This window comes from Perognathus longimembris, chromosome 7 (assembly GCF_023159225.1).
Source record: "Perognathus longimembris pacificus isolate PPM17 chromosome 7, ASM2315922v1, whole genome shotgun sequence".
Classification (NCBI taxonomy): Eukaryota; Metazoa; Chordata; class Mammalia; order Rodentia; family Heteromyidae; genus Perognathus; species Perognathus longimembris.
Genome location: NC_063167.1, coordinates 74,650,998 through 74,678,628, shown reverse-complemented (window position 1 = coordinate 74,678,628; position 27,631 = coordinate 74,650,998). Strand labels below are relative to the sequence as shown.

The 27,631-nt window shown below is 36.4% G+C and overlaps 1 protein-coding gene and 1 long non-coding RNA gene across 8 annotated transcripts in view; one reads left to right on the top strand and one right to left on the bottom strand.

Annotated features, from left to right (window-relative positions):
• Positions 1–27,631, top strand: part of Znf644 (zinc finger protein 644) — an 84,414-nt gene that overhangs the window by 11,989 nt on the left and 44,794 nt on the right. For 6 of the 7 annotated variants that reach the window (XR_007211673.1, XM_048351949.1, XM_048351945.1 and 3 more), the window contains exon 2: positions 19,354–19,414. The exons of the other annotated variant lie outside the window; for it this stretch is intronic. Coding sequence is in view for 5 of the 6 variants with exons in the window: in XM_048351945.1 (XP_048207902.1) it covers positions 19,371–19,414 (44 nt within the window). In the remaining variant the exon portion in view is untranslated. The remainder of the gene's footprint in view (positions 1–19,353; positions 19,415–27,631) is intronic. 7 annotated transcript variants of the gene reach the window in all.
• Positions 1,538–27,077, bottom strand: LOC125355535. Its single transcript, XR_007211674.1, has 3 exons — positions 27,049–27,077; positions 14,199–14,202; positions 1,538–1,747 (listed from the first exon to the last, which is right to left on the bottom strand). It is a non-coding gene; the product is annotated as an uncharacterized LOC125355535 (long non-coding RNA).

Genomic DNA, 27,631 nt, shown 5'->3' with positions numbered 1-27,631 from the left:
AGAGTTTCACAGGGACTTTTCTACCTGGGCTGGTTTTGAACCGTGATCCTCAGATCTTAGTCTCTTAAGTAGCTAGAATTACAGGTGTGAGCCACCAGCACCCGGCATGTATTACATTTTTTATGAATAAAGATCATCCTTCAAATAGGTAAGAAAAATATGAAAAATTACAACAGTAATATAATTTGAATCTATTTCTGCTTTTTAAATTAAAAAATGGGGCAAATTTGGAAGTTGAGTTTTAATTAAAGAGTTTTAGTTAATACCATTCTTGTAGTTAATGTAGTAAATTTGTAAAGATGTTAGCAGTGAGTTTCTTGGGAACCTGATAAAATAGAGAGGTATGTTCTAAGATACTGACTGAAGCAAGAGACTAGGGTTGCCCCCTTCTGTCACTGGCAATTAGAAATACTGTAGCTCTGGAATTTGGGATTCTGTATAGGTAGAGTGGTAAGAAGTAGAGGAAACAGACAACTACTGTTCCTTGTTTATCCTAGTGAATTAGTGATATGGCTATAGATTTCCTGAAGGCCTTGCTCTGAATGCTTAGACAATCCCAAGTTTATACTTCCCACTGAGATCCTTGTTTACTTTGCCTTGATTACCAACCTGTGACCTAAAAACTGAAACTAAAAGTTGCTACTTACTAGAGAAAAGGTAGCAGTTTGAAAGGGCTGGCACCAACTAAGGAAACTGACATGGTTATTCTAAAGGCATTGATTCTACTGAAACAGCTTTCTAGAAGGAAGTGTGAGATGATTTTAGTGGCACTGACTTCTCTGACTTCTTATGACATGTAACCATTGTTTTTAAGGTGGCAGTGTTGTTAATAGTGATATAAATAAATGGCACCCTAAGTAGGCACCCTGTAGTGTGGGTTATTGTTTGCCTAACCACCTCCTGGTTCCTTTTATTTTCTAAGCTGATTCACCAATTTTCCCAACAAGTTCAGTGACCCTGCCAATAGCTGCTTTTAAATTTAACCAGTATTGACTTCTACAAACTCCTCTTCCTCTCCATTAAAAATTCTTGCTATGTTTTTATGAGACTTATCTAAGCAAAATGACACAAATAATAAGAATTTTAAAATGGCAAAGCTACACTAATTATTAAACTGGTAAGTAAATGAGTGATTATTGTGTTGTGATAGAGTAATTCAGGCCAAAACAAATGGAAAAAAGATTTTTTTAAAGTCGACTGAATAACAATCAGGCTTGAATTTTGTGTGATTAACAAATAGCTTTGAAAATAAATAGTAGAGCATCTTTAGAGAAGTAGCTAACACCAGTTTATTTGTTTGCAGTACTAGGGGTTGAAATCAGGACATTGCTTTTGCTAGACAAGAACTTTGTTACCTGAACCATGCCATCAGTTATTTGTATTTGGTTTCTTTCTCAGCTGTGGTCTCCTGCTAACTTTCCCCAGGCTGTCCTCACACAATAATTCTCCACCTCCCAAATAGCTGGGATTATAGCCATACCAGTCTTTTTAGATTTTTATTCACCTTTCACAGTTTTGTTTATCAAATAAACAAAAATTAAGGCAGTAATGGTTTGAATAGTATGCTTTATTTAATAAGACATATCAAGCTTTGTTTTGAATAAAGGATATACATTCTTTTTATTTCTGTGATCTTTTTTAAAGTTATAAGGTTTCAGAGAATTTGAACTTCATGTAAGAGTAGTGTAAGTCAGTATTGTACTGTAATGAAATAAAAATTGATGCTAAACCAAAATAATAGAAACTTCTTGGACTTAAAACCCTGTGTCCTGCTTGTGTCTCAAGCATTATACAATTAATGAGCAGCAATGAGGACATGGTACATCTAAACTGAGACTGTTCATTTAAACATGGGTTTAGTAGCCATCTACTTAGCCATCAACTTCCCACTAGAATTATGATGCTTTTTTTTTTCTTGCTGGTCCTGGGACTTGGACTCAGGGCCTGACCACTGTCCATGGCTTCTTTTTGCTCAAGGCTAGCACTCTACCAAGCTGCAGAACCACTTCTGACTTTTTCAGTTTATGTGATGCTGAGGAATCTAACCCAGGGCTTCATGCATGCAAGGCAAGCACTCCACTGCTAAGCCATATTCCCAGCCCCATGATACTTTTTTTTTTTTTTTCGTTTTTTTTTTTTGGCCAGTCCTGGGGCTTGGACTCAGGGCCTGAGCACTGTCCCTGGCTTCTTTTTGCTCAAGGCTAGCACTCTGCCACTTGAGCCACAGCGCCACTTCTGGCCGTTTTCTGTATATGTGGTGCTGGGGAATTGAACCCAGGGCCTTATGTATACGAGGCAAGCACTCTTGCCACTAGGCCATATCCCCAGCCCCCCATGATGCTTTTTTAAAAGGAAGAAAAAGAGGCCAGGCACTGGTGGCTCTTTTCAGGAGGCTACTCTGAGGATCAGGGTTTGAAGCCTGCTGGGCAGTATAGTCCACAAGACTCTTATCTCCAATTAATCACTAAACAGCCAGAAAGTGGAGCTGTGCTTCAAGTGGTTGAGCACTAGTCTTGAGCAAAAAAATACCTCAGGGACAGTGCTCAAGCCCTGGGACCAGCACCAAAAAAAGAAAAGGTAAACCAAAAAAAAAGGCATAGAATCTCAAGGACAAAGAAAACCAGAAATGTCATCACAGAAGGAAAACCTGAGTAGCAGGAAAATAAGTGTTAGTAACTAACTTTGTAGAAAAAGCTGACTTCTTCTATCAGTGAGAAAGGCTTAGAATTGGTTTAGGATTGTTCATGTTGAAACGAATTACTTCAGAAATTGGTGACTGAGTGCCTTAGGAAGAATTGCCTAAAAGTTATGCTAAAAGCCCTGGAAAATCTGGGATTCCAGGGAACATTCCTGAATATAATCAAGGCAGTTTATGACAAACCAACAGCAAGCATAACTCTAAATGGTGGAAAACTAAAGCCATTCCCTTTAAAATCAGGAACAAGGCAGGGATGTCCACTCTCTCCCCTGCTCTTCAACATAGTACTAGAATTCCTAGCCAGAACAATTAGGCAAGAAGAAAATATAAAGGGGATCCAAATAGGAAAAGATGAAGTTAAACTTGCTCTCTTCGCAGATGACATGATCCTATACCTAAAGAACCCCATAGACTCTACCCCCAAGCTACTAGAGCTGATCCAAAACTTTGGCAAAGTTGCAGGATATAAAATAAACCCTCAAAAATCAACGGCCTTTCTCTGTGCTAATGACCCGAAGACCGAGGCTGAAATCAGGAAAGCAACTCCTTTTGCAATAGCCCCCAAAAACATAAAATACCTAGGAATAACCTTAACCAAAGAAGTGAAAGACCTCTTTGATGAGAACTTTAAAAGCTTGAAAAACAAAATTAAGTCAGAACTAAGGAAATGGAAAAACCTCCCATGCTCCTGGATTGGGAGGATTAATATAATCAAAATGGCAATATTGCCAAAGAGGCTATCTACAAATTCAATGCAATACCCATTAATATCCCAACACCATTTTTTAATGAAATAGAGGAAGCAATCCAGAAATTCATATGGAACAATAAAAGACCTAGAATAGCAAAAACAATCCTAAGCAGAAAGAACAGTGCTGGAGGAATTATAATACCCAACTTCAAGCTGTATTATAAAGCTATAGTAATAAAAACAGCTTGGTATTGGCACCGGAACAGGCCTGAAGACCAATGGAACAGAATTGAAGACCCAGAAATGAACCCACAGAACTACGCCTACTTAATCTTTGATAAAGGAGCTAAAACAATAGTTTGGAAGAAAGATAGCCTCTTTAACAAATGGTGCTGGCAAAACTGGCTCAACACATGCAACAGACTAAAACTAGATCCTTATATATCACCCTGCACCAAAATCAATTCCAAATGGATTAAAGACCTCAAAATCAAAACAGACACCCTGAAAACACTAAAGGAAGGAGTAGGAGAGACACTTGGGCTCATTGGCGCAGGACTGAACTTCCTTAACAAAGACCCAGAAAGGCTACAAATGAAAGAGGTTGGACAAATGGGACTGCATCAAACTGCAGAGCTTCTGCACGGCAAAGGACATAGCTCGCAAGATAAACAGAAAGCCTACAGACTGGGAGAAGATCTTTACCGGCCATTCAACGGACAAAGGCCTCATATCTAAAATATATGCAGAACTAAAAAAATTACCTTCCTTAAATTACCTTCCTCCAAAACAAAACCACAAAGAACCAATAGCCCCCTCATCAAGTGGGCTAAAGACTTACAAAGAGACTGCTCTGATGAGGAAATGAGAATGGCCAAGAGACATATGAAAAAGTGCTCTACATCACTGGCCGTAAAAGAAATGCAAATCAAAACAACATTGAGGTTCCATCTCATCCCGGTAAGAATGTCATATCAAGAAAACTAACAATAACAATTGTTGGAGGGGATGTGGCCAAAAGGGAACCCTACTTCATTGTTGGTGGGAATGTAAACTGGTTCAGCCACTCTGGCAAGTAGTATGGAGATTCCTCAGAAGGCTAAATATAGAACTCCCCTATGACCCAGCAGCCCCACTTTTGGGTATCTATCCAAAAGACCACAAACAAAATCACAGTAAAGCCACCAGCACAGCAATGTTCATCGCAGCACAATTTGTCATAGCGAGAATCTGGAACCAACCCAGATGCCCCTCAGTAGACGAATGGATCAGGAAAATGTGGTACATATATACAATGGAATTTTATGCCTCTATCAGAAAGAATGACATTGCCCCATTTGTAAGGAAATGGAAGGACTTGGAAAAAACTATACTAAGTGAAGTGAACCAGACCCAAAGAAACATGGACTCTATGGTCTCCCTTGTTGGGAATAATTAGTACAGGTTTAGGCAAGTCATAGCAGAGGATCACAAGAGCCCAGTAGCTATACCCTTATGAACACATAAGATGATGCTTAGTGAAATGAACTCCATGTTATGGAAACGATTGTTATATCATAGTTGTAACTACTTTCAATGTCCCATGTGTATCTGTAGCTTCTATTATTGATGATGTTCTTGTATCACCTTCCTGTGGTTGTACCTACACCATCTCTGTATTCTTATCTGAGTATATTGGAAACCCTGTATACTGGTATTAGAACTAGGAAATTGAAAGGGAATACCAAAATCGAGAGACACAGGGTACAAAAAGACAACTTCAAAAGCAATACTTGCAAAACTGTTTGGTGTAAGTGAACTGAACACCCCTTGGGGGGAAAGGGGGAGGAGGGACAAGGTAACAAACAGTACAAGAAATGTATCCAATGCCTAACATATGAAACTGTAACCTCTCTGTACATAAGTTTGATAATAAAAATTAGAAAAAAAAAGAATTGCCTAAAAGTGTATATAACAAGTATCAGTTATGGGGCTAGGAAAAGGTTTCTTCCTATGCATTCAATTGGAGGACCTCTTGCAAACACTAGGCATAGCTCAGGTGAAGGCAGCCACGTGAAGTCAGGGAGAACTGAACAGAAATCTACATGTTAAACTGGAAATTAACCTTTTCCCCTCCCAGTTCTGAGAATCTTGGCTGTCAGGATCTTGCCCCAGAAATGAGCCCAGAAAACCCATCAGTCTTACAAAGCAGACTGAGGAGAGAAGAAACAAAACTAAACCCAATTGGTAGCATGAGGACTTATCAAGTCATTGGCTCAGATTGCTCGTACTATAGTGACACCTACCCCCCAAATCTCTAAGCAATGGTTTATTTTTTCTCTCAAAAAATTTTATTAGCTTTATATTAGTTATATGGAGGACTCTTTCTCTACATATACTGTATTCCCTTGTCCCCTTCGTCTCCTCCTCCCAACCCACCATTTCCTAACAGGTTTCCTTGTTTCTTTTCATAGTTTCTAAAGCAACTTTTTAAAATCAGTATCTTGCTCTAACATATTTTGAGACTATCTGAGGAATAAGTCCAATATGAGAGAAGGCAGTAGAAACATCAGTAAAACTAAATTTATTAAATGAGGTCTTTTGGAATCTATCATAAGAAAAGCAATGGTTATTTGACAAGTCAGAGCTCTTAGAAATTTATGGTAAGAGGAAATTTAGATTTTCTTTTAATTCTTATTTTTTTGGTGCTGGTCCTAGAACTTTGAACTCAGGGCCTGGGTGTTGTCCCTGAGCTTTTGTACTCAAGGCTAGCCCTCTACCACAGCTTCACTCCTGACTTTTTGGTGGTTAATTGAAGATGAGAGTCTCAGGGACTTCCTTGCCTGGGCTGGCTTTGAACCTTAATCCTCAGAGCTCAGCTTTCTTAGTAGTAGGATTACAGGCATGAGCCACTGGTGCCTGGTAAATAGTCTTAATAGAAGGTTGAGAAATAAGGTTAAAAAAGGACACAAAGGACAAAAAAGTGATGATAAGCTGGGTGCCGGTGGCTCATACCTGTAATCCTAGCTACTCAGGAGGCTGAGATCTGATGATTACAGGCAGAAAAGTCCATGAGACTTATCTCCAATTAACCACCAGAAAACTGGAAGTGGTACTCAAAGTGGTAGAGTGCTAGCCTTGAGCAAGCCCCCATGACTGATTTAAAAAAAAAAAGGATAATAAAGTGGGAGAAAAATAAGAAAATTAGAACACACAAACCCAACATATGAAAAGTCAGTATAGAATGGGAGAAAATGGTAGAGGAAGTTAAGAGTAATTGCATAAAACACGAAGTTTCCATTAACAAATGACCATTGAATACTTTGCATATTAATTCAAGAAAAGAACCACATAGTGAAATTTCAGACACCAGAAATAAAGGGAAAATCCTGCAATCCCTTAAGTGTGATTATAAATCAGCATGGAAAAGTGCCTTCAAATTCTGGAGGAAAGTTATTTCCAAGCCATTCTAAAATGACTGTACTAAGCTGCTAAGTATCGGACTATGTATAAAAATGGAAAGTTTGAGGTAGAATATTTACCTGAAATGCCCTGGGCCTCAGGAAGTCATTAAAGTTATAGACTCTTATCAAAGTGGCAGAATAAACACAAAGAGGAAAGATCCAGGAGACTGGATTCCATACAAGTGGTGACTGGAGAATTCCCAGGAAGATTGCCTCACTTTTGAAGAGTAATCATTTGAGAAGACTGAGACAGAAGGACAGATGGATTTAGAGGTCTTGAGGGTGGTGGGTGTGGGAGGGGAGGGGACTGCAGGTTGAGTATCCCTTAGCTGAAATGCTTGGAACCAGAAGTGTTGCAGATTTCAGAGTTTTTGGATTTTGAAGTATTTAAAGTTTTCGCTTGAGCATTGGATTTCAAGTTTTTGGATTTGGTATATTTAATGTGTAGAGGATTTTTGTGATTTAATTTATATGAGTTATTTTGTGAATTTCTCAATAGCTTCCTGATTTTTATATGGAAACAACATGTGGCCATTGAATTGTCACTGCTCAGGCTTAGTGGTTAACTAGTGATTGGACAGATTTCTTAAATGCCTGAATCCCGTAAGTTTCCCAGTCTTTGTTGAGGATCTTTGTAATATCTTCAACACTCAGGAAGTTTACAAGTCTCCTTACTCTGCTTATTCAGAGCCTCACAGACCTTGATGAACATTTAGAGGTATTCTCAGGTCTTTTTTCCTGGGCAAGTGCGTAGACCTGCACATACATTGGTCTCCTAGGTCTGTATTGGCATCCTCATGTTAGATTCTCATGCTAGATTCATGTTTGCATTCTCATGCTAGATTCTCATGCTGGATTCTCATGCTGAGTCATGTTTGCACATTTCCACTTTCTTGGACTTATGGTTGATTATTATTGTTGTGTTAGCTTTCTTGTCTTCAACTGGATAGTTATCAGTATTTTGTTCACTAGTAGGATTCAGTGGGAGTATTGATGATTACCTATTACGTCGTTATGGAAATTATTGAAGGCCTAGCATGTTTGGATTGGTAGGTGGATATGATAATGTTAGAATGATGTATCTATTTCTTGGTCTGGATTTCTTTTGTGATGGCTTCATTCCTAAATATGTTCTCTTTTTTTGGGGGGGGGCCAAAATGTCCACTTGGTACTCTTATCTATATTATTCTTACGCTGTTGTTTTGACTGAAGACTATATTTTCTCAGTAGTTTTTCCTGAGGATTTGAGATCTTCCATTTGATGTGCTAAATTCCTATCTATGAAGCAATTTCTATTGCAAGGAAGCCAAGCTATTCTGATTATCGCAGGGCTCACTTGTTTTTCACTCCATCTAAGTGCCTAGAACCAGTGCTACTTTAATAGTTAAGAATTTTTCCAGGGCTGGGGATATAGCCTAGTGGCAAGAGTGCCTGCCTTGGTATACCCGAGGCCCTAGGTTCGATTCCCCAGCACCACATATACAGAAAATGGCCAGAAGCGGCGCTGTGGCTCAAGTGGCAAAGTGCTAGCCTTGAGCAGGAAGAAGCCAGGGACAGTGCTTAGGCCCTGAGTCCAAGGCCCAGGACTGGCCAAAAAAAAAAAAAAAAGAATTTTTCCTACAGGACAAACAAGAATAACACTAACAAAAATAGAGACAATAGTATGAAAATAGGAGGAGATTGCTGTATAGCAGTTTTTGTAGGTTTGAGGGAAACCCTAACATTTTAATATGTGGTTTGATTCTGTCTAGGAACAAATTTTCACCAAAAATTGAAATGACATTACTTGCAAAAATGATTTTTCCCAATTTACATATATTTCTGAGTTTGAAAGATTTGTAACGAAATGTAGAGTGTTTTATAAAAATTAAGTTGGGTACTGATGGCTTACACCTGTAAATCCTAGCTGTTCAGTAGGTTGAGATCAGAGAATCTTGGTTCAAAGAGGAGCAGGAAAGTGGGTCTTGTCACTTTACATCACTTTACAGTGATGATAACCTTGAGCAAAATAAGATTCAAGAAACACCTAGTCGGGCTGGGGATATGGCCTAGTGGCTAGAGTGCCTGCCTCGTATTCATGAGGCCCTGGGTTCAATTCCCCAGCACCACATACACAGAAAATGGCCAGAAGTGGCGCTGTGGCTCAAGTGGCAGAGTGTTAGCCTTGAGCAAAAAGAAGCCAGGGACAGTGCTCAGGCCCTGAGTCCAAGCCCCAGGACTGGCCAAAAAAAAAAAAAAAAAAGAAAGAAAGAAACACCTAGTCCCTAAGTTCAAGCCCCAGGACTGGCATTAATAAAAAAAAAAAGAGTAAAAATGTTGTATATGACAAGATTTTCTTATTTTTGAAAGACTGTATAATATTCCATCATGTGTATACAGTACTACATTTCCTTGATCCATTTATCCATTGGTGAACAGTGGGATTTCCTCCATATTGTAGATATTGTAAATAAAGATACTGTGATCCTAGTTACTCGGGGCCAAAGATCCAGAGGATTATGGTTCAAAACCAGTCTGTATGATTGTATTAAATATTTTGAATTGCCATAGTGTCTTCCATAAGGGTTATACTATTCTATATTCTCATTGCCAATGCAGTAAGGTTTCCAGTTTCTCTACAACCTACCAATATTTCATTTTCTGCTATGTGTGTGTATGCATGTGAATATGTGTGTGGGTGTGCATGTGTGTATGTATACTTTATAGTGGTTATCCTAATGAGGAATAATCTCATTGTGGTTTTGTCATACTCCAGCTTATTTTATACTCATCTGTAGAACTTTTAAACTTTGTCATTTTATTTTATACTTGTCTTTGGAAAATTATTTTAAAATCTAAAATTGTTTTAGAAGTTGCTTAGTTTTAAAATTAGGTCATTTGTTTGTTGTTGAGGATGAGACATTGATATGTTGAATACTAACTCCTTATCAGATACATGATTTACAAATATTTCTTTCCATTCTGTACGTTGTTATTTTACTCTGTTGACCGTTTCCATTGATGTTCAGAAGTTTTAAAGTTTGATATAGTCCTGTTTGTTAGTATTTGCTTTTGTTGTCCTTTAGTGTCATATCCAGGAATTCTTTTCTCCTAGGAGTTTTTGGGTCCCTTGAAATTTCATGTGAATTTAAGGATGGTTTTTCTGTTCACAAAAAAACTAATGGGATGTGGATAGTGATTGCATTGATCTGTAGATTACTTTGGGTAGTATTGACATTTTAACTATATTAAGTATTTGAATCCATGAATATGGGGTATATCTCTGTTTTTTCATGTCTTTATTTCAGTAAATAAATTCTTGTAGTACAATTATTTCATTTTCTTGGTTAATTCCTAAGTATTTTATTTTTACTAAATTATTTCCTTTTTTTCTGGATTGGTCATTTTTGTTGAATTTATGTTGTTTTATTGAATTTATTTCTTAGCTCTTTTTTGTGTGGAATACTTAGGGTGTTCTTCATGTAAGATTATATCATCTGTAAACAGATAATTTTACTTTTTCTTTTCCAAATTGTGAATGCCAAGTTGTGGTTAGAACTTCTAGTATTGTTTTGAATTGAAATAGTGGGCATATTTGCCTTTTTTCTTTCATAGAAGAAAAACTTGAATATATAAAAATAAGTGAATATTTTTGCCTAACTTATGGGCTTTTCATTATGTTAAGGTCATTTCCTTCTATTTTTATAGGGTTAAGTGCTTTTATGATAAAAATGGTGTTATAGTTTATTTTTTTGTGCATCAACAGATAGTGATATGATTTCCCCCCTTCATATTTTAATGTGATTGATTGCTTTTGTATGTTGAATTATCCTTGCCTTCCAAGAGTAATACGCTTTTGGCCATTGTGTATAATCCTTTTAAAATGCTGTTGGATTTATTTTGGTAATTTTTTTTGAGGATTTTTGCATCATTTATCAAAGTTACTGAACCATAGTTTTCTTCTTGCAGGTTTTTTTTTTTTCCTGTCTGGTTTTGTAGTCAGGATAATGTTGACCTCATAGAATTAATTTGAAGTATTTCTTTTTAATTCTTTGGAAGAATTTGAAGGTGCTTAGTGTCAGTTCTTTAAGTGTTTGATAGATTCTCCATAGAGCTAACTTTTGGTTTGATTATTTTTTTGTTGTTGTTGTTCCTTGAAATGTAAATTTAGGTTGTTGATTTGCATTGGCTTTTCTTTCAATGTAAGCTTTTATTACTGTAAACTTCACTCTTAGTACTGCTTTTGTTGTATACCATAAACTTTGGTATATTGTTTCATTTTCATTTGTACCCATCCATTTTCTAAATTCCCAAGTAGTTTAGTTTCTGACCCACTATTTTTGTTAAGAATGAACTGTTTGGACATACTGTTTAGGATTACTGTAATCCCAGTATTAAGGACATGGAGGCAGGAAGATCATGAGTTTGAAGCCAGCTTTGAGCTACATGGTGAGAACTTGACTCAAACCCTACTCACTATTTATTTTAAATAAAGGTGAGGTGTTTCATTTCTACACATATATGAAATTCTTAATTTTACTTTGAAGCCTTTTCTGAAATATTACTGTTTCATTTTCTAAAATACTTTTGTTTCTTCAATGTATTTAAGAAAATTAAAAAGCATTACTCTAAACATTGTAAATTTACAGAAAATTTGAGTATAGTATAAGGTTCTTATGTTTCCTTATTTTTCCTCAATGCTAATATATTTCATTATTTTGATACATTCGTTGGAATTAGTGAACCAGTGCTGTCAAAATACTAGCTAAAACCAGTTGATTCAGATTTTCTTAGTAGGAAATATGTGTATGTGCATGCGTGTGTGTGTGTGTGTGTGTGTGTGTATAGACATGTATGCTATACTACCAGGGTTTGAATTTAGTCTTAACACTTGCTGAGCTAGCTCCACTGGCACTTTACCACTTGAGCCACACCTCCAGTCCAGCTCTTTGCTGGTTAATTTGGAGATTTAATCTCAAACTTTTCCGCCAAGTAATCTCAAACTTTTCCGCCAAGGCTGCCTTTGAACCTTGGTCCTCCAGATCTCAATCTCTTGACTAACTAGCATTATAGTTTTGAGCCACTATCACCTGACCTAGATTTCCTTAGCTGGTGTTTTGTTTTTGCTTTTTAAATTTAGCATCCTTTTTTTGTTCCATAATAGCACATTACATTTAGCCCTTTTTCTCCTTTCTCCTCATGGCTTTATTTTGATGATCTTAACACTATTTTTAAAAATATAATTTTACAGATTTTTTAAAGGTGTTGTATAGAAGGCTTAGCATTTCATAAGGCAAGTAATGAGTACAATTATTTTTTGGACAGTGTCACCCCTTCCTTTGCTTTCCCCCAGCTCCTCCCTCCTGTACCTGCCCACAAGTTGCATAGTTCATTTCCCACATAGAATATTTTGAAAACCATGACTGCATTTGTTCACCATTCCTCCCTCCCTTTCTGCACCCCTTTTGTCTACCCTAAAAAGACAAACCCAAAAGCAAAAACAAATAACAAAACTCGTGTTTCCATTTACTGAAATTTGTTTCAATAAATGGTATTGTTCAGATATATTGTAGGACTTTGTTGGAATTTGTCTGTTGTTTTCATGATAGAGTTAAAATCCTGCTAAGGTAAAACTAGTTGATCAACTGTTTTTGAGTGTTCTCTTTTCTGGGACCCCTTCCTAGTTATTAGTTAGATTTCAAATGTAGTTGACTTTTTTTTTGGCCAGTCCTGGGGTTTGGGCCTGGGTCAGGGCCTGAGCACTGTCCATGGCTTCTTTTTGCTCAAGGCTAGCACTCTGCCACTTGAGCCTCAGTGCCACTTCTGGCCATTTTCTGTATATGTGGTGCTAGGGAATTGAACCCAGGGCCTCATGTATACGAGGCAAACACTCTTGCCACTAGGCCATATCCCCAATCCTGTTAGATTCCAATTGTATCATACTTTGAAGGTATGGATTTAAAAGTACTTTCTATCAAATATCCTTGTATAATCTTTAAAATACATGTTTTAGAGGGAATGGGTGACATCCAAAAAGAAATGTACTCATTACCTGACTTATGTAACTGTAACCCCTCTGTGCATCATCTTTATAATAATAACAAAGAATTAAAATTTAAAAACATTTTAGGTGGGCACTGGTGGCCCACGCCTGTAATACAAACCTACTCAGGAAGCTGAGATCTGAGGATCATGGTTCCAAGCCAGCTTGGACAGGAAAGTTAGTGAGACTTTTATCTCCAATTAACTACTAAATAGCCAAAAGTGGAGCTGTGGTTCAAGTGGTAAAACACCAGCCTGGAGCAAAAAAAAAGAAAAAAGTAAAACCAAAGAGAGAGCACCTAGGCCCTGAGTTCAAGCTCCAATACCGTTCCCTTCCTCTTCCCCAAAAAGCTGAAAGAAAACATGTTGATAATGGTATAGAGAAAAGGGAAGCCCTATGCACTGGTGGTAGAGATGTAAATTACTAGAGTTATTATATAAAAAAAAATTGGGATAGAATTGCCAATATGATCCAGGAATCCCACTTCTGGGTATATTTCCAGAAGAATTGGAGTTAGTATATAAAAGGGATACCTGCACTCCTGTGTTCCTGCAGCCGTGTTTACGATATTTGTCATGGGAGCAGCCCAACTGCCTGTCTTCAGATAATTGGGTAAAGAAAATGTGTACTTGTACAATGAAATACTGTTACAGTTGAGAAGGAAATTGTGTCATCTGAGATAACACTGCATAACTTATGAAGAATCTTAGTTGGGCTTTGGTGGCTCATGCCTGCAATCCTAGCTACTCAGGAGGCTGAGATCTGAGGGCTGTGGTTCAAAGCCAGCGGGGCAGAAAAGTCTCTGAGAGTGTTATTTCCAATTAACCACCAGGGGGAAAAAAAAACCCTGGAAGTGGCCCTGTGGTTCAAAGTGGTAGAGTGCTAGCTTTGGGTGAAAAAGCTCAAGGAAAGCACCTAAGCCCTGAGTTCAAGCCCCATGACCACCCCCCCCAAATAAAAATAAAATTTAAAAAAATTTGAATCTCATATAAGTGGAGAGAGGAGTGTTTACCTTAGGCTAGCTGTAGACAGGCAGTGAAACTGATTAAAGAGAATGACGTGTTATTAGAAGAAAGAAGCTTGCATAGTCTATTGCACAGAATAGTATCAGTAATAAATAATGTATTGCGTATTTCAAAATTGATAAGACTAGGACCTGGGCTGTGGCTCAAATGGAAGAACATTTGCCTAAATTGCTAAGATTAGATCTTTTTTTTAAATAAAAATACTTACTGGTATGGTGATGAGCTAGGGGATTATAGTTGCATAAGTAAGGTAACGATTACACTTGTTATTAAACAATGTTACCCCATCCCTTATTTTCTCCCACTTATCCCTCCCTACCTTTCTCCCCCTCCAAGTTGTAAGGTTGATATCCAACCTAGTGTCAAGTAAGTGTCATTGTTGCATTAGCTTGTCCTTTGACCTGCTATTTCTGTGGTTCCCTTTCCCTTTCCTTAGTTGAATAATTTAATATACAAGACACAAGGTACAGAAAAATAAGAGAGATGAAAGAGAAAATAAAAAGAATTAAAAGCTACACACAAGGCCATACTAAGCACCTCTTGTTTCCATATCTTGTAGTTCATGTTGATATACTTCATAATATATGATCCTATGTATTAGGCAATTAGGTGGTTGAGAATCCCATTAAGAATATCATAGACACATTCTAGTTCTTACAAATGAGGGAAACCATGCAACCGACTTTACTTTGGGTTTGGCTTACTTAATAAAATTTTTTCCAGGTCTTTCCATTTCCTTATGAATGGGATAATGTCATAGAACTCCATTGTGTATATATACTGCATCTTCTTGATCCATTCATTTACTGAGGGGCGTCTGGGTTGGTTCCTTATCTTAGCTATGAGACATAATGCTGCAGTGAACATGGTTGTGCTGGTTGTGGCCATTTGGGTAAATGCCTGGGAGTGGGATTGTTGGGTCATAGGGGAGCTCTATGTTTAGTCTTTTGAGGAACCTGCATACTGCTTTCCAGAGTGGTTGGACAAGTTTGCATTCCCACCAACAGTGCAGTAGTGTCCCCTTGGGTCACTTGAGAGCCACAGCGCCACTTGCAGTTTTCTGGTGGATAATTGAAGATAAGAGACTCATGGACTTTCCTGCCCAGGCTGACTTTGAGCCACAGTCCTCAGATCTAGCCTCCTGAGTAGCTAGGATTACAGGCATGAGCCACCAGCACCCGGCCTTCAATGTTTTGATTTGCATTTCTTTTATGGTCAGAGATGTTGAGCATTTCTTCATGTGTCTGTTGACCATTCTTTTATTTCCATTAAAACTAACTTTATTTACCTATTATGCATTTATTGTGAAAGTGATGTTCAGAGGGCTTACAGTTTCATTCATAACAAGGCAGTGAGTACATTTCTTGTCAAACTTGTTACCTCAGTTTTCTCCCACCTGCTCTCCTCCCCAGTTCCCTCCTGCCCCGCCCCCCTTGTTGTACAGTTGGTTTATAGTATATTGTCTGTAAGTATTGCTGTTGCATTGGTTCACCTTTTACCCTTTGCTTCTCCATTTTGATGTTCCCCTTCCCTTCCCTAGTTCCGATAAATGTATATACAATACTCAGGGTGCCAGGATCAGTTACAGAGACATCAGGGTTGGGGAAGAAAGACAAAAGAAAAAGGCATAATTTTATATTGTATGTTGAAAATAACAACAATGGCTGGGAATATGGCCTAGTGACGAGAGTGCTTGCCTCGTATACCTGAAGCCCTGGGTTCAATTCCTCAGCACCACATATATGGAAAAGGCCAGAAGTGGCGCTGTGGCTCACGTGGTAGAGTGCTAGCTTTGAGCAAAAACAGAAGCCCGGCACAGTGCTCAGGCCCTGAGTTCAAGGCCCAGGACTGGCAAAAAAAAAAAAAAAGAAAGAAAATAACAACAATGGTAAACCACTTGTTTCCATTACTTGGAGTTCATTTCCCTTAGTATCATCTTATGTGTTCATATGTACATAGCTATTGAGCTATTGTGATCTAGTGAGGGAAACCATAGAGTCTTATGTTTCTTTAGATCTGACTCACTTCACATAGTATGATTTTTTTCCAAGCCTTTCCATTTCCTTACAAATAGGGCAATGTTGTTCTTTCTGATATAAGCATAGAATTTCATTGTGTATATGTACCATGTTTTCTTATTTCCTTTTCAGAGAAGTCTCTCTTTAAGTCTTTAGTCCACTTAATAGATCTTAGCTTTTTTTCTCTCCTTCCTCTTCCTTCTCTTCCTCTCTCCCCCCCCACATAGAGCCTGTGAAATGATAAATTTCTTAATATAATTTAATTATGCCACAATATAAATCCATCACATTTTACCCTATAAACGTGTAAATAATTACTATTTGTTAACTAAGAATAAAATTAAAATTTTATATGTGCTGGCTTGGTTTTTGGTGGACAAATATAGTTGTTTCTTCAGAGTTTAGGGTATAATCATTAGCAGAGCAAGATAAAAAAAGTTAAGCAATTGAAGTTAAAGTTTGTTGTTTTATGTATATGTGTGGTGCTCCTATATATTTTTGTGTTTTTTAACTAGTGTACACAGCAAAAATTATCATTGTAAGGAACTTAAGTGTATGGTTAAATACATGTACATGGTTGTGTAACCATGTATGTCATTTGTGTACTACTCTATTCAGGCTACCAAACTAAAGTGCCCCAGAATAGATGTCTGAAATAACAAAAATTTGTTCATAGTTCTGAAGGTTGGAACTTCCTGATTTATGTGCAGACTTTATTTTCTCCTGAGATCTCTCTCATCGAAGATAGCCTTTCTTCTGTGTGTGCCTGCCATAAGGACACCAATGATATTCGGTTATGGCCTCATCCTATGACCTCATGTAATTTGTTTGTCTTCTCCTTTCTCCAAGTACTGTCAAATTTAGTTTGGCTTCAATATATGAATTTTAGAGGGAGGAATATAGTTGTTCAGTTCATTATACATCAAATGTAGAGATGCTACTAATTCATTTTCTTGAGAACTTGAAGTCTGAAATAATTATTATAGGACCCAAATCCAGGTGTTTGGCAAAACTATTCTTCCTCTGGATGCTCTAGAGGAGGAATATGCATTCCTTCTTCTTAAGCTTAGTAGCTGGTATTTCTGGCTCTGGCCATAAACTTCCAGTTTTTGAGACCAGCATTTTCAAATCTTTATGAATTGTCTTTCTGTTTTATGTATAGTCAGATTTCCTGTTACCTTCTTATAAGGTTATGTGTGCTTGCATTTAGGGCCCACCCAGATAATCCAGGATAATCTCTCCCCCTCACATTTTACTAATTGCATTTGCAAAGACCTCTCCATCTGACTATAACAGAATTCAAGAATTAGGATGTGGATATCTTTGGTGGTTAGCTTATCATACTTACAAGAGGACCTGCTGGTACTAGGGCTTCAACTTGCCATTAGTGCTGTTGCTTAGCTTATTTTTTCTCAAGGCTGGCATGCTACCACTTGTGCCATAAGGAGTTCCACTTCCAGGTTTTTGCTGGTTAATTGGAAATAAGAGTCTCACAGATTTGTTTGACTTGGGTGGCTTTGAACCATGGTCCTCAGATCTTAGCCTCCTGAGTAGCTAGAATTACAGGTATAAGCCACCAGCCCCCAGCTAAATCATTAACAGTACTAAAATTATATTTGTCTTTCTTACCTTTTCTTCATAAGACTAGTACTTAAATTAGTGTAGATTTTCTTGTTCACAGTTTCTTTTTTAGGAATGGAAATGCTTAGAAAAAATTCTGGTACGAATAATCACAATTTTTTAAAAATTCACTCAACAGATTATTGCACTGGTCTGATTTTTGTCAGTTGTTGATGAACTAATGAACCAGATATTTCAAGGCTTTTCAGATGTAAATTAAGAAGCCTCTGTTTTATTTGTTTACCTTCTATATTTCAAATACAGTTTTAGATACAAAAGAAAAATGTAAATTTCTTCATTTACCTCACATGTGCTGAAAAGAAACAAATGAACATTCTTGTCTTCAATGTCCACAGTTTATAATAGAGAAAATACACAATGATTTCAGATTTTGTTACTACAGTAACTTATAACTTAACAGGAATTTTTTACACAGTTGAAACAAATTAGGCTCTACCACTGTGACTGGTATGAAATATTAAAGGAATATTATTACAGTATTGTTATAATGTAAAACGGCATTACCAAAAGTAAAGAGATAGGTAGATAGAGCTCACTACGTGGAAAGATATGAAACCAGGGAGCCACAGGCTCCCTGAGGTTTAGTTTAGTATAGTGTAAATATTCAATGAATGAAAACGCTGATGGGTATATTCAAGATAACCACTGTAAAATGATTACTTATAGCTTTGGGAAAGACAGATTTGAGGTGATAGTAATAAGTTTTAAAACAGTTTATAGTATAGTGTAGATAGTATACATTTTAGAACAGTTACAGTAAATTAGGTTGAGAATTGAAGTAATTATGGTGGTGCCATTCTGTGAGCATAGAGAATTCAGAATAATAGGCTGCTTCAGGTAGGAGAAGGAGATGTGTAGGATTTGGGTAAGTTGAACTGAATTTTCAGAATTTGTGAAATTGGTAGTGTAACAATATGGTTTTTGGCAAGAACATTTTCAGTAGATTATTGAAGGAGTTATATATACTAGATTGAAGGGTAAATCAAAGCAGGAGAGTATCAAAATATGCTATTCATTAGAATAATGGCCCTTAGCATTTTGTAAGTATGTAATTAGTGTTAGATATTATTACTACTAGTAGTTGTTGTATACGTCTTTTAGGTCACTGACCCATATTGTGTCTTCAGTTTTTTGTATATTTTTGGTATGAATATAATATTAGATAAACATTGACCTAGGAGTATGTTATATTAATAAATATGGCCATCCTTTCCTATCCGTGGGTTGTACATCCATGGTTTAATCAACCCTGGATTGAAAAAATTGTGGCCATACAAAACATGTACAGATGTGTCCTTTCTTGGTGATTTCTAAAAATATAATATCTATTTGCATAGTATTAGGCTAATCTAGAGATGATATGCACGTATATAGAGCAAAGACTGTTTTGTATAAGGGACTTTTCCACCTATGGATTTTAATACCTTTGTGGGTTTTTGAACCAATTCCTCACAAATGTTAACTACTGTCATTGCCAAATAGTAAAATTAATGAAAAGAAATTATAAAATTTTTAAGAGAATTACAGTGCTAATATTTTTAAATAAAGCAAAGGAAGTTGCTGTAACAGTTTTCAATGAGATCTGCAGTGTTTCTCATTTAAACATATTATTGTTCCTTAAAATGGTAGTAGGGTTACCAGTAGTTTCTTGTAAGTTAAAATGTTCATAATTTAGTTGAACACTTTATCAGATGTTTTATCAAGAAAATATTTGGCTTGTAAGTTATACTTTAAAAGAATAGTGTATTTATAGATGTAAGAATTCATACCCCAAACTGAAAACTAAATGATGGATTTTTACATGTATTCTTTCAGGCTTGATTTAATATCGGATGAGATTGTTCTTGCAGCGAGATGTTAATAAGACAAAATCTAGGTAAGTAGAGGACTGTTTCGTTGAATATTACAAGTTAGAAATAAACTTATGTTTTAAATATGTGACTTCAAGTTTAGAGTCAGAGAAGATTCAATACATGTTTTAGTATGCATTAACGTTTAGACAAAGTTCAGTCAATTTGATAGAAGTAAAAAAAACAATTTGGGATTATGGAATTAAATTCTTGGCTGTCCTTTTGTATTAAAGTTATTTATAACATACAAATTTCTAATGACTAGTATGTTAGATGATATAGTTGATGTAACTGAACTTGCCAGTTTAGTACAAGATTTGTGCAACTGCTTCATTGCTCTCCTTAGTTGATGCAGTATATGAGCAGTCTTCATTTGCATAAATTTTACTTCATTTTTCTGTTAACAAAATTTTCCAAGTTAGGACTTGTTTCTGTTAATACAGTGTTCATAACTATACATTTAAATTTTTTTTCCTGTGGATATATCTGCTGAAGGACTTTTCTAATGTAATGTTCTGATTAGCTTCTAAAGACCATTAACTCAAAAAACTGGATTGTGACAAACTCTAATTTTTGGTCTGGTATATGAAAGTACTTTTTTTCATTTCTTTATTGTTGAAGTGATGTACAGAGGGCTTACAGTTTCATATGTAAGGCAGTGAGTACGTTTCTTATCCAACTTGTTACCTCCTCCCTTTTTTCCTCAGGAAAGTACTTTTCTGTAATAATTATAAGATGTAGAAATGCTAAAAATATGTTTCTAATTAGTGAATAATGGTTTGGAATATAAATCAAATAAAAAATACATTGATAAAATTACAATTAAATTAGTCTTTCTAATATCACCATGTTTTATTGTCAGAAATTGGTTAATTTTATTTTGGTCTTTTGTTTCTTTTGTTTTAATGGCGATCTTCCTGGAGGTTGAACTCAGGACAAGCACTCTACAGCTTGAGCCATGCCCCTAACTCTTTTGCTGTAATTTGTTTCTGATAGTCTTGTACCCTTGCTTGGTAAGCTTCAGACCACAAATCTGCCTCCCAAGTAGCTGGTGTATATTGTCACACCAGGTTTGTTTCTGAGAAGTGTCTGGATAACTTTTTCCCAGACCAGCTTCAAATTGTGATCTTTCTGTCCCCTACCTCCCAAGTAGCATACCTGGCTTTATTTATTTATTTTTTATGACTAGGATGCAAAGCACTATAATTCAGTAGTGTGCAGTGAAATGTAATTTTAGTGATTTAGGCCTACTTTCAAGCAAAATTTTCCTTTTATTACTAGTGTAGTAATAACACTAGTGGTAATTTTAGATTTGCCATATTGGTATTGTAGATTCTATTAAGTGCTTCTTAGCCCTTATTATTATAGTACTATAATCTCTTTTGTGGTAGATATTGCTATGTAGAAAAATTATTTTATTTTGGTTAATGGTAAACTTTCATTTTCTTCAGGAAGAGTTTACTTACTTGTTTTGTTTTTGTGCTTGTTCTAGGGCTTGAACTCAGAGCCTGGACACTGTCCCTGAGCTTTTTTGCTCAAGGCTAGTGCTTTACCACTTGAGCCAAAGCTCCACTTCTGGCTTTTTAGTTGTTAATTGGAGATAAGAGTCTCAGGGACTTGTCTGCCTGATTCTGCTTTGAACTGCCATCCTCAGATCTCAGTCCCTGGGTAGCTAGGATTATAGGCACTGGGCCCTAACCAGTATCTTATTTTTATATTTATTATTATAAAGAATATGTGCCTATAAAACTTGTGAAGTAGAGAAAAGGCTGGATTTGTACTTTAAACTTTGATAGAGATTTTTGTTTGCTAGTTGAAGATTGAAGATTTAGCAACCTGTTAGAACCTTTGTTTTGGTTACTTAGCAGTTTGATAGTGCTTTTATTTAATACAGGTTGACTTACTTGAAACTACCACAAATATGTATGAGTTCTTTTTTCTTCATATATACATACGGTAACATGTAAAACATAAAAGAATAAGGCTGAATGATTGTTTATGTATATGTTCACATATGTTATCACCACCTAGATTGTGCACAGAATTTTGTTACTCCAAAAAAAATTTTTTTGGGGGGGGAGGGGGACAGTCCTGGGTCTTGGACTCAGGGCCTGAGCACCTTCCCTGGCTTCTTCCCGCTCAAGGCTAGCACTCTGCCACCTGAGCCACAGCGCCCCTTCTGGCCGTTTTCCATATATGTGGTGCTGGGGAATTGAACCGAGAGCTTCATGTGTAGGAGGCAAGCACTCTTGCCACTAGGCCATATTCTCAGCCCCTCCAAATTTTTTTTGTGCTTTTTCTTTCCTGATCCAATAGCCTTCCCTTGAGAAGTTGTGTCAGCATGGTTTACTTTTCACATTCTCAAGCTTTATGTGTGTAAAATTTAAAAGTATGTACTCTTAATATCTGGCAGCTTTTCAATGTTTTTTTATCCATATTATGAATTTATTTATAGTTTTATTTTATTATTGCGGAGTGATACTTTAATGTATTAGTTTCCCATTAATTGTTTATATATTCTGTCTGTAGTTGTACTGTGTTCTCCAAACTCTGGCCCCACTTGCCAACTTTTTTCTACTACCTTATTTTGAAGACCTTTCCATTGTCCTCAGCCACAAGCAGAATAAAATGTAGACCTGTTATATAGTACAATGATTTCATTGTGGCCATGCCAACATGCTCAAACCGTATGAATAAACTAGTATGATGTTTAATACTTATGGTTTAATGTGCCTAAGTATGTGTTGTTACAGTTCCCCCTATATTCTGCTTCCTCAATTGCCAGTACCCTTTGACTTTCTTGTCAGCATATATAGTCTGTTATTTCAAGGATTATCTCATGAGCTGTGCGGCAGGCTTGGTCATACTACAGTAAGTTGTCTTCTTTATAATTGACTATGAGTTTGTTGAAAGTAGACACCATTCATTTCTCTTATTTCTCTTAGCATATTGCTTGGGCTGCTGTATGCCTTCAGTGAGTGTTAAATAATTCTTACTGAAAGGAGATATTGGCATTGCAGTTTCACTTGTAGTTTGCTACTGGAAAGAGCCAATACGAGCATTCTGGAAGCAGTATTCATCTTTTAGTCCAATTGAAATAAAATGTCTGGTCATAGTTCCATTGTCAAACCTTAAGTAAGACTGGGTGTCCCATTGATTGATTTTGATTATTATTTCCAATAAAGGCATAAATGTAGTCTGTGGATATTGAAATATTTGTTGCTATTTTCTTTGTGGGTTTTTGCTAGTTCTTTAATATCAACATTTAAAGAGATGTGTTGAACTTACGTTAACAGAAGATGAGGAAAATTGGTCACATATAAAAAGTGAAGTAAACTCATTTCTTGAAGATAAAAATGATGAAGGAAGAAATTAAGGAATAGCTTGGAACTGTGATAGCATTTTTTATTACTATGGTTTAGGAAGCTTGTTACTTGCTGAAAAGTATTTTTGGAAATTTTGTTACATCACAAAAATATGTAATATTTAAATAATGTACTTTCTAAAAAAATGAAGCACTTCAAATTTTAGACCATTTTGCCTAGTTTTTTTCTTCTATATTTGAAATGTGGCTCATTGGGTTGGCTATTGTAATCATCTGGGATTTTTATGCCTGAAATTTGATTGCCCTCTAGCAAGTCCAAAGCAAGAGGAGGCTCTTCCCCACTGGGATCAATTTGTTCCTTTTCCTCAGTGCCATGTCTGCCATGAAGGCTGAATACAGAATTGGCCATTGACCCCATCTCAGCTGTTCCTTCTGTCTCACTGTAAGGATTTTCTTAGATTATTACCAAATATTTCTGTATTTGGTTTTTTTAAAAATTTCATCTTGGATATGCAGTGTGCTTATATTTCTTGTTGGTTTGAGGATCAGAGAATTGTAACCTTAAAACTACTTGATTTACATGTCTGCAATGTTTTAGACTGGGTTTTCTCTTCAGAGATCTATAGATAAATCTGTTTTAGGGCTGGGGATATGGCCTAGTGACAAGAGAGCTTGCCTCGTATACATGAGGCCCTGGGTTCGATTCCCCAGCACCACATATACAGAAAATGGCCAGAAGTGGCGCTGTGGCTCAAGTAGCAGAGTGCTAGCCTTGAGCAAAAGGAAGCCAGGGACAGTGCTTAGGCTCTGAGTCCAAGGCCCAGGACTGGCAAAAAAAAGAAAAAAAAATTATATATATATATATATATATATATATATATATATATATATGTTTTAGGTTCTCCTCCTCATCTGAATTGAGCCCTAAAGGACAGGGTTTTGATTGGAGAAAATATTGACTGGGAAAATAGGATCAGAAGAGGCATGAACTAAAGTTTTCGTTTTCATTTTTAGAAATTATTTCATAGAAGAGTTTCATTTAACTGAACATTCATTTTGTTGAATTTATTGATATTTTTGTAAATGCACTAAAGTTTATGTTTTTAGTATAGGAATTCACTATTAGCTCTATTTGTTTCCATTTTTTTCAACCTTTTTAATTAACAACTCTGCTTTTGAGTCTGTTGAGAAATAAAATAATACCGTGCAAGTCCTTTACTGATCATTAAGTTACCTATTTCAGTATTGCATTTAGCGGTATGAGGTTAGGAAATAAATGACTTAGGCCAAGTGGATAACTTCAGACAGAGCTAGAACTTTAGTCTTATGTATATTATAACTGGTATTGAAGCCACTTAGGGTCTTCTAGCTCAGCTGAGGACCAGGTACCTCTCTGTCACATGATCTGTGCTCATTATTTCCTTAATTTTTTATTGATTCAGTGCTTATGAATTGGCTACTATAGTTGATGTTGTAATAACTTGATACTAGTCTTACGAGGTAATATGACAAAAATGTGTAATTGCAGTCACCTGTGTGATTAGTGTTGTGATTTGGCCTCTGCTCTTCTTGGAAGGCAAGAATACTGCACATTTTATTAATATGTATCCAGGTACCCATAACTATTCATAGTAGACATTCAATACATTTTTTGTGGAATGACTTAAGGGGAATATTACAAGGCCTCCAAGAAGTGATGAACTAAAATGTGGAGAGACTATTTATGACATAAAATTTTGGGGAAGGACTGTTGGCAAAAGAAACGGCATACACAAAGGATGAGAGAGGTAAGAGAAAGGCAAAGTTAGTGGAAGTGAAATAGTTTTTTGTGTTTTTTTTTTTTTTTAGCATAAAGTTCAACCTGGGATGTAAATGTTAGTGGTGACTAGTGTCAAGAGATAAGACTAGTGAATGAGACTGGAGCCATTTTATTGAGGATCTTAGCCATTTTGAGTTTGGCTTAGTAGAATAATGAGAAGCCATTGAATGAAATTAAATATGAGAACGGGATGATCTCTAGGTGTTTTGTTTTGTGGTGCTGGATATTGAACCTAGGGCCTCATATACTCTTGAGCTACACCCTGACCATTCTGTGTTTAGCAAAAGAACTTAGTGAAAATGTGAAAAACAGATCACAGGGCAAGCTAGATTGTATTTAGGCTACTCAGTTCATAAATGGAAGATGTTGGCTGATCTTAGAGTGACAATAGTGAGGTTAGATGTGGGAGGATTTGAGAGAGATTTAGACAACAAAATTGATTATCAGTTACAGTAGAATGGGAGAGAAAGAACAGAATTAAGGTTGATTAATTTTTCTATCCCAGGCACTGGTGCTATATTCACAAATAGGAACTGTGAAGAAAAAGGATAGCAGGTGATGGTGGCTCATGTTTTTAATCCTAGCTACTTAGGGGGCTGAGATCTGGAGGATTATAGTTAAAAGCCAGCTGGGACAGAAAAATCCATGAGACTCTTTTCAAAGTAACTAGCAAAATAATGGGCTAGAGTGTGGCTCAAATGGTAGAGTGCCAGCTGAGCAAGTATGAGATTCTAAGTTCAACCTCAAAGCAGCAAAATTTTTTATTATTTATTTACTTATTTATTGCTAGTCCTGGGGCCTGAACTCAGGGCATGAGCACTGTCCCTGAGCTTCTTTTTGCTCAAGGCTAGTGCTTTACCAGTTGAGCCACAGTGCTACTTCTGGCTTTTTCTGTGTATGTGGTGCTGAGGAATTGAACCCAGGGCTTCATGCATGCTAGGCAAGCACTCTGTCACTAAGCCACCTTCCCAAGCCCACAAAAAATATTTTTTAAATAAAAAATATTTGGAGAGAACAAGAGCTGATATAATCCATTGAGCTGTTCATTGAGCTTTGGACAGCTCAGGACATCAGTTACAGTGTTAGGTGTCAGTTAGGTTTATGAGGCTTCTAACTTGAGAGACATCTGATAGTCATCAATATTAAATCTTCCTTTCTCACACATTGATTTTTTCTTTATTAATATTGCCCAAAGAGTATTGGGAACAATTTTGCTCAATATTGATGCTGTTTTTTATCAGAGATTTTGGCCTCTTTTCTCCCTTCCCTCTCATCTCCTTTCTCTTTACTTCTCCTCCCTTCCCTTCCCATGTCAACCTTGCATTCCCTCCCCTCCTTCCCTCCCTTCCCCTTCGTTCTGTCTCTGTCTCTCTCTGTCTCTGTCTCTGTCTCTGTCTCTGTCTGTCTGTCTCTTTCTCAACAAGAATCTCATTTTGTAGCCCATGCCTGGAATTCACTGTAGCCTGAGTTAAACAACCTTGAACTTGTCAAGAGTTCTCCTGTGTCTGCCTCCATATTCTGGAATTACAAGTGTGTACAACCATACCTGATTTTTGCTTATTCTTAAATAAGATTTAATACCATTAGTGAACAGTTTACTGTTAATGACAAGAATCTTACCAAAAAATTTGGCTACTTAAGAGTATATTAATTATGTTACATCTTGAACTTGCGTTAATAGTATATAATATATAATAGCAGTTATATTGTAGTATACATAGTATAGTAGTATGTAATATAGTAATAGGAAATAAATAGTAATTTTGATAATGTCTGATAATGGAAACATGCTGTACCTTGAATAACAAAATTTAAGATTGATGAGCCTGAAGTCTTTAGATTAATCATGGCTTAGCATGAGTCACTGAATAAAAGGTATGTGTGAGGCTGTATCTTGCCTTGTTAATCATTTACACTCATTGTCCAGGACAGTTTTTGGCACAAAGATCCCCAGTAAATTTTGGCTGAACATTCACTTGATATTGTCTATAATGCTGTAATATCTAATCAGATTTAATAGGTTAGACTGACTTTGAATATTTGAATATTTTGTCAGTTTGCATGTCATCTTTGTCCAAGGGCATTACTAATCTGCTTTTTAAATATATATATATATATATGCATACACACATACATACATACATATATTATCAAAGTGACATGGGTGTTATGAATTAAAATGATCTTATCTGCAATATAAAGGTTATACTTTTACTTGAGCAATGTTTTCCTTTAATTACTCTGTAATAGTTTATATATATAATACCTCCTCTGTATTCCCCTTCCCACAAATACATTTATTTGTCTAACTAGAACATATTTTTTAGGTACCACTGTCTAAAACTGGGTTCAAAGGAATTTTTTTTTTTATTGTTAATGCAAGCCCCTTTCTCTTATCATTAAGCTAAAACCCCGCTGCCTACTTCTTTGTCTTTGGTTCCTTACTAGATCTTTTTTATTTTATGTTGCCATATAGTATGCATTTATCTTTTCTTTCTGTTCCCATTACTGTTAACTTTTATTTTATTCTGTATAAAATTGATATGTGAATAATCTATCTTGTACTCTTGTTTAAGACCATTTGAGGGCTGGGGATATGGCCTAGTGGCAAGAGAGCCTGCCTTGTATACATGAGGCCCTGGGTTCGATTCCCCAGCACCACATATACAGAAAACGGCCAGAAGTGGCGCTGTGGCTCAAGTGGCAGAGTGCTAGCCTTGAGCAAAAAGAAGCCAGGGACAGTGCTCAGGCCCTGAGTCCAAGGCCCAGGACTGGCCAAAAAAAAAAAAAAGACCATTTGAACTTTTAAAAATGTGACTGATATTATTTGCCCAAAACATTAAGAAGTCCTTGAGGTTAAAATTTAATTCTTAATTCATACATTCAGAGATTTCCAAATTCATGTTTTTAATTAAGTTTCATCTCCTGCTGCTAGTAAATAGACATTTTGCTGCAAAGTAATTGATTATCAGTATGATGAAAGTATATTTTACCCATATCTTTCTCACTAGTGTCAGAACCAGGTCAGCTCTTCTCTTGAAATTTAGCTTATCAAAGGAAGCTCAGATTCTTTTTCTGCCTTGAGGGTGATGTTGTTGG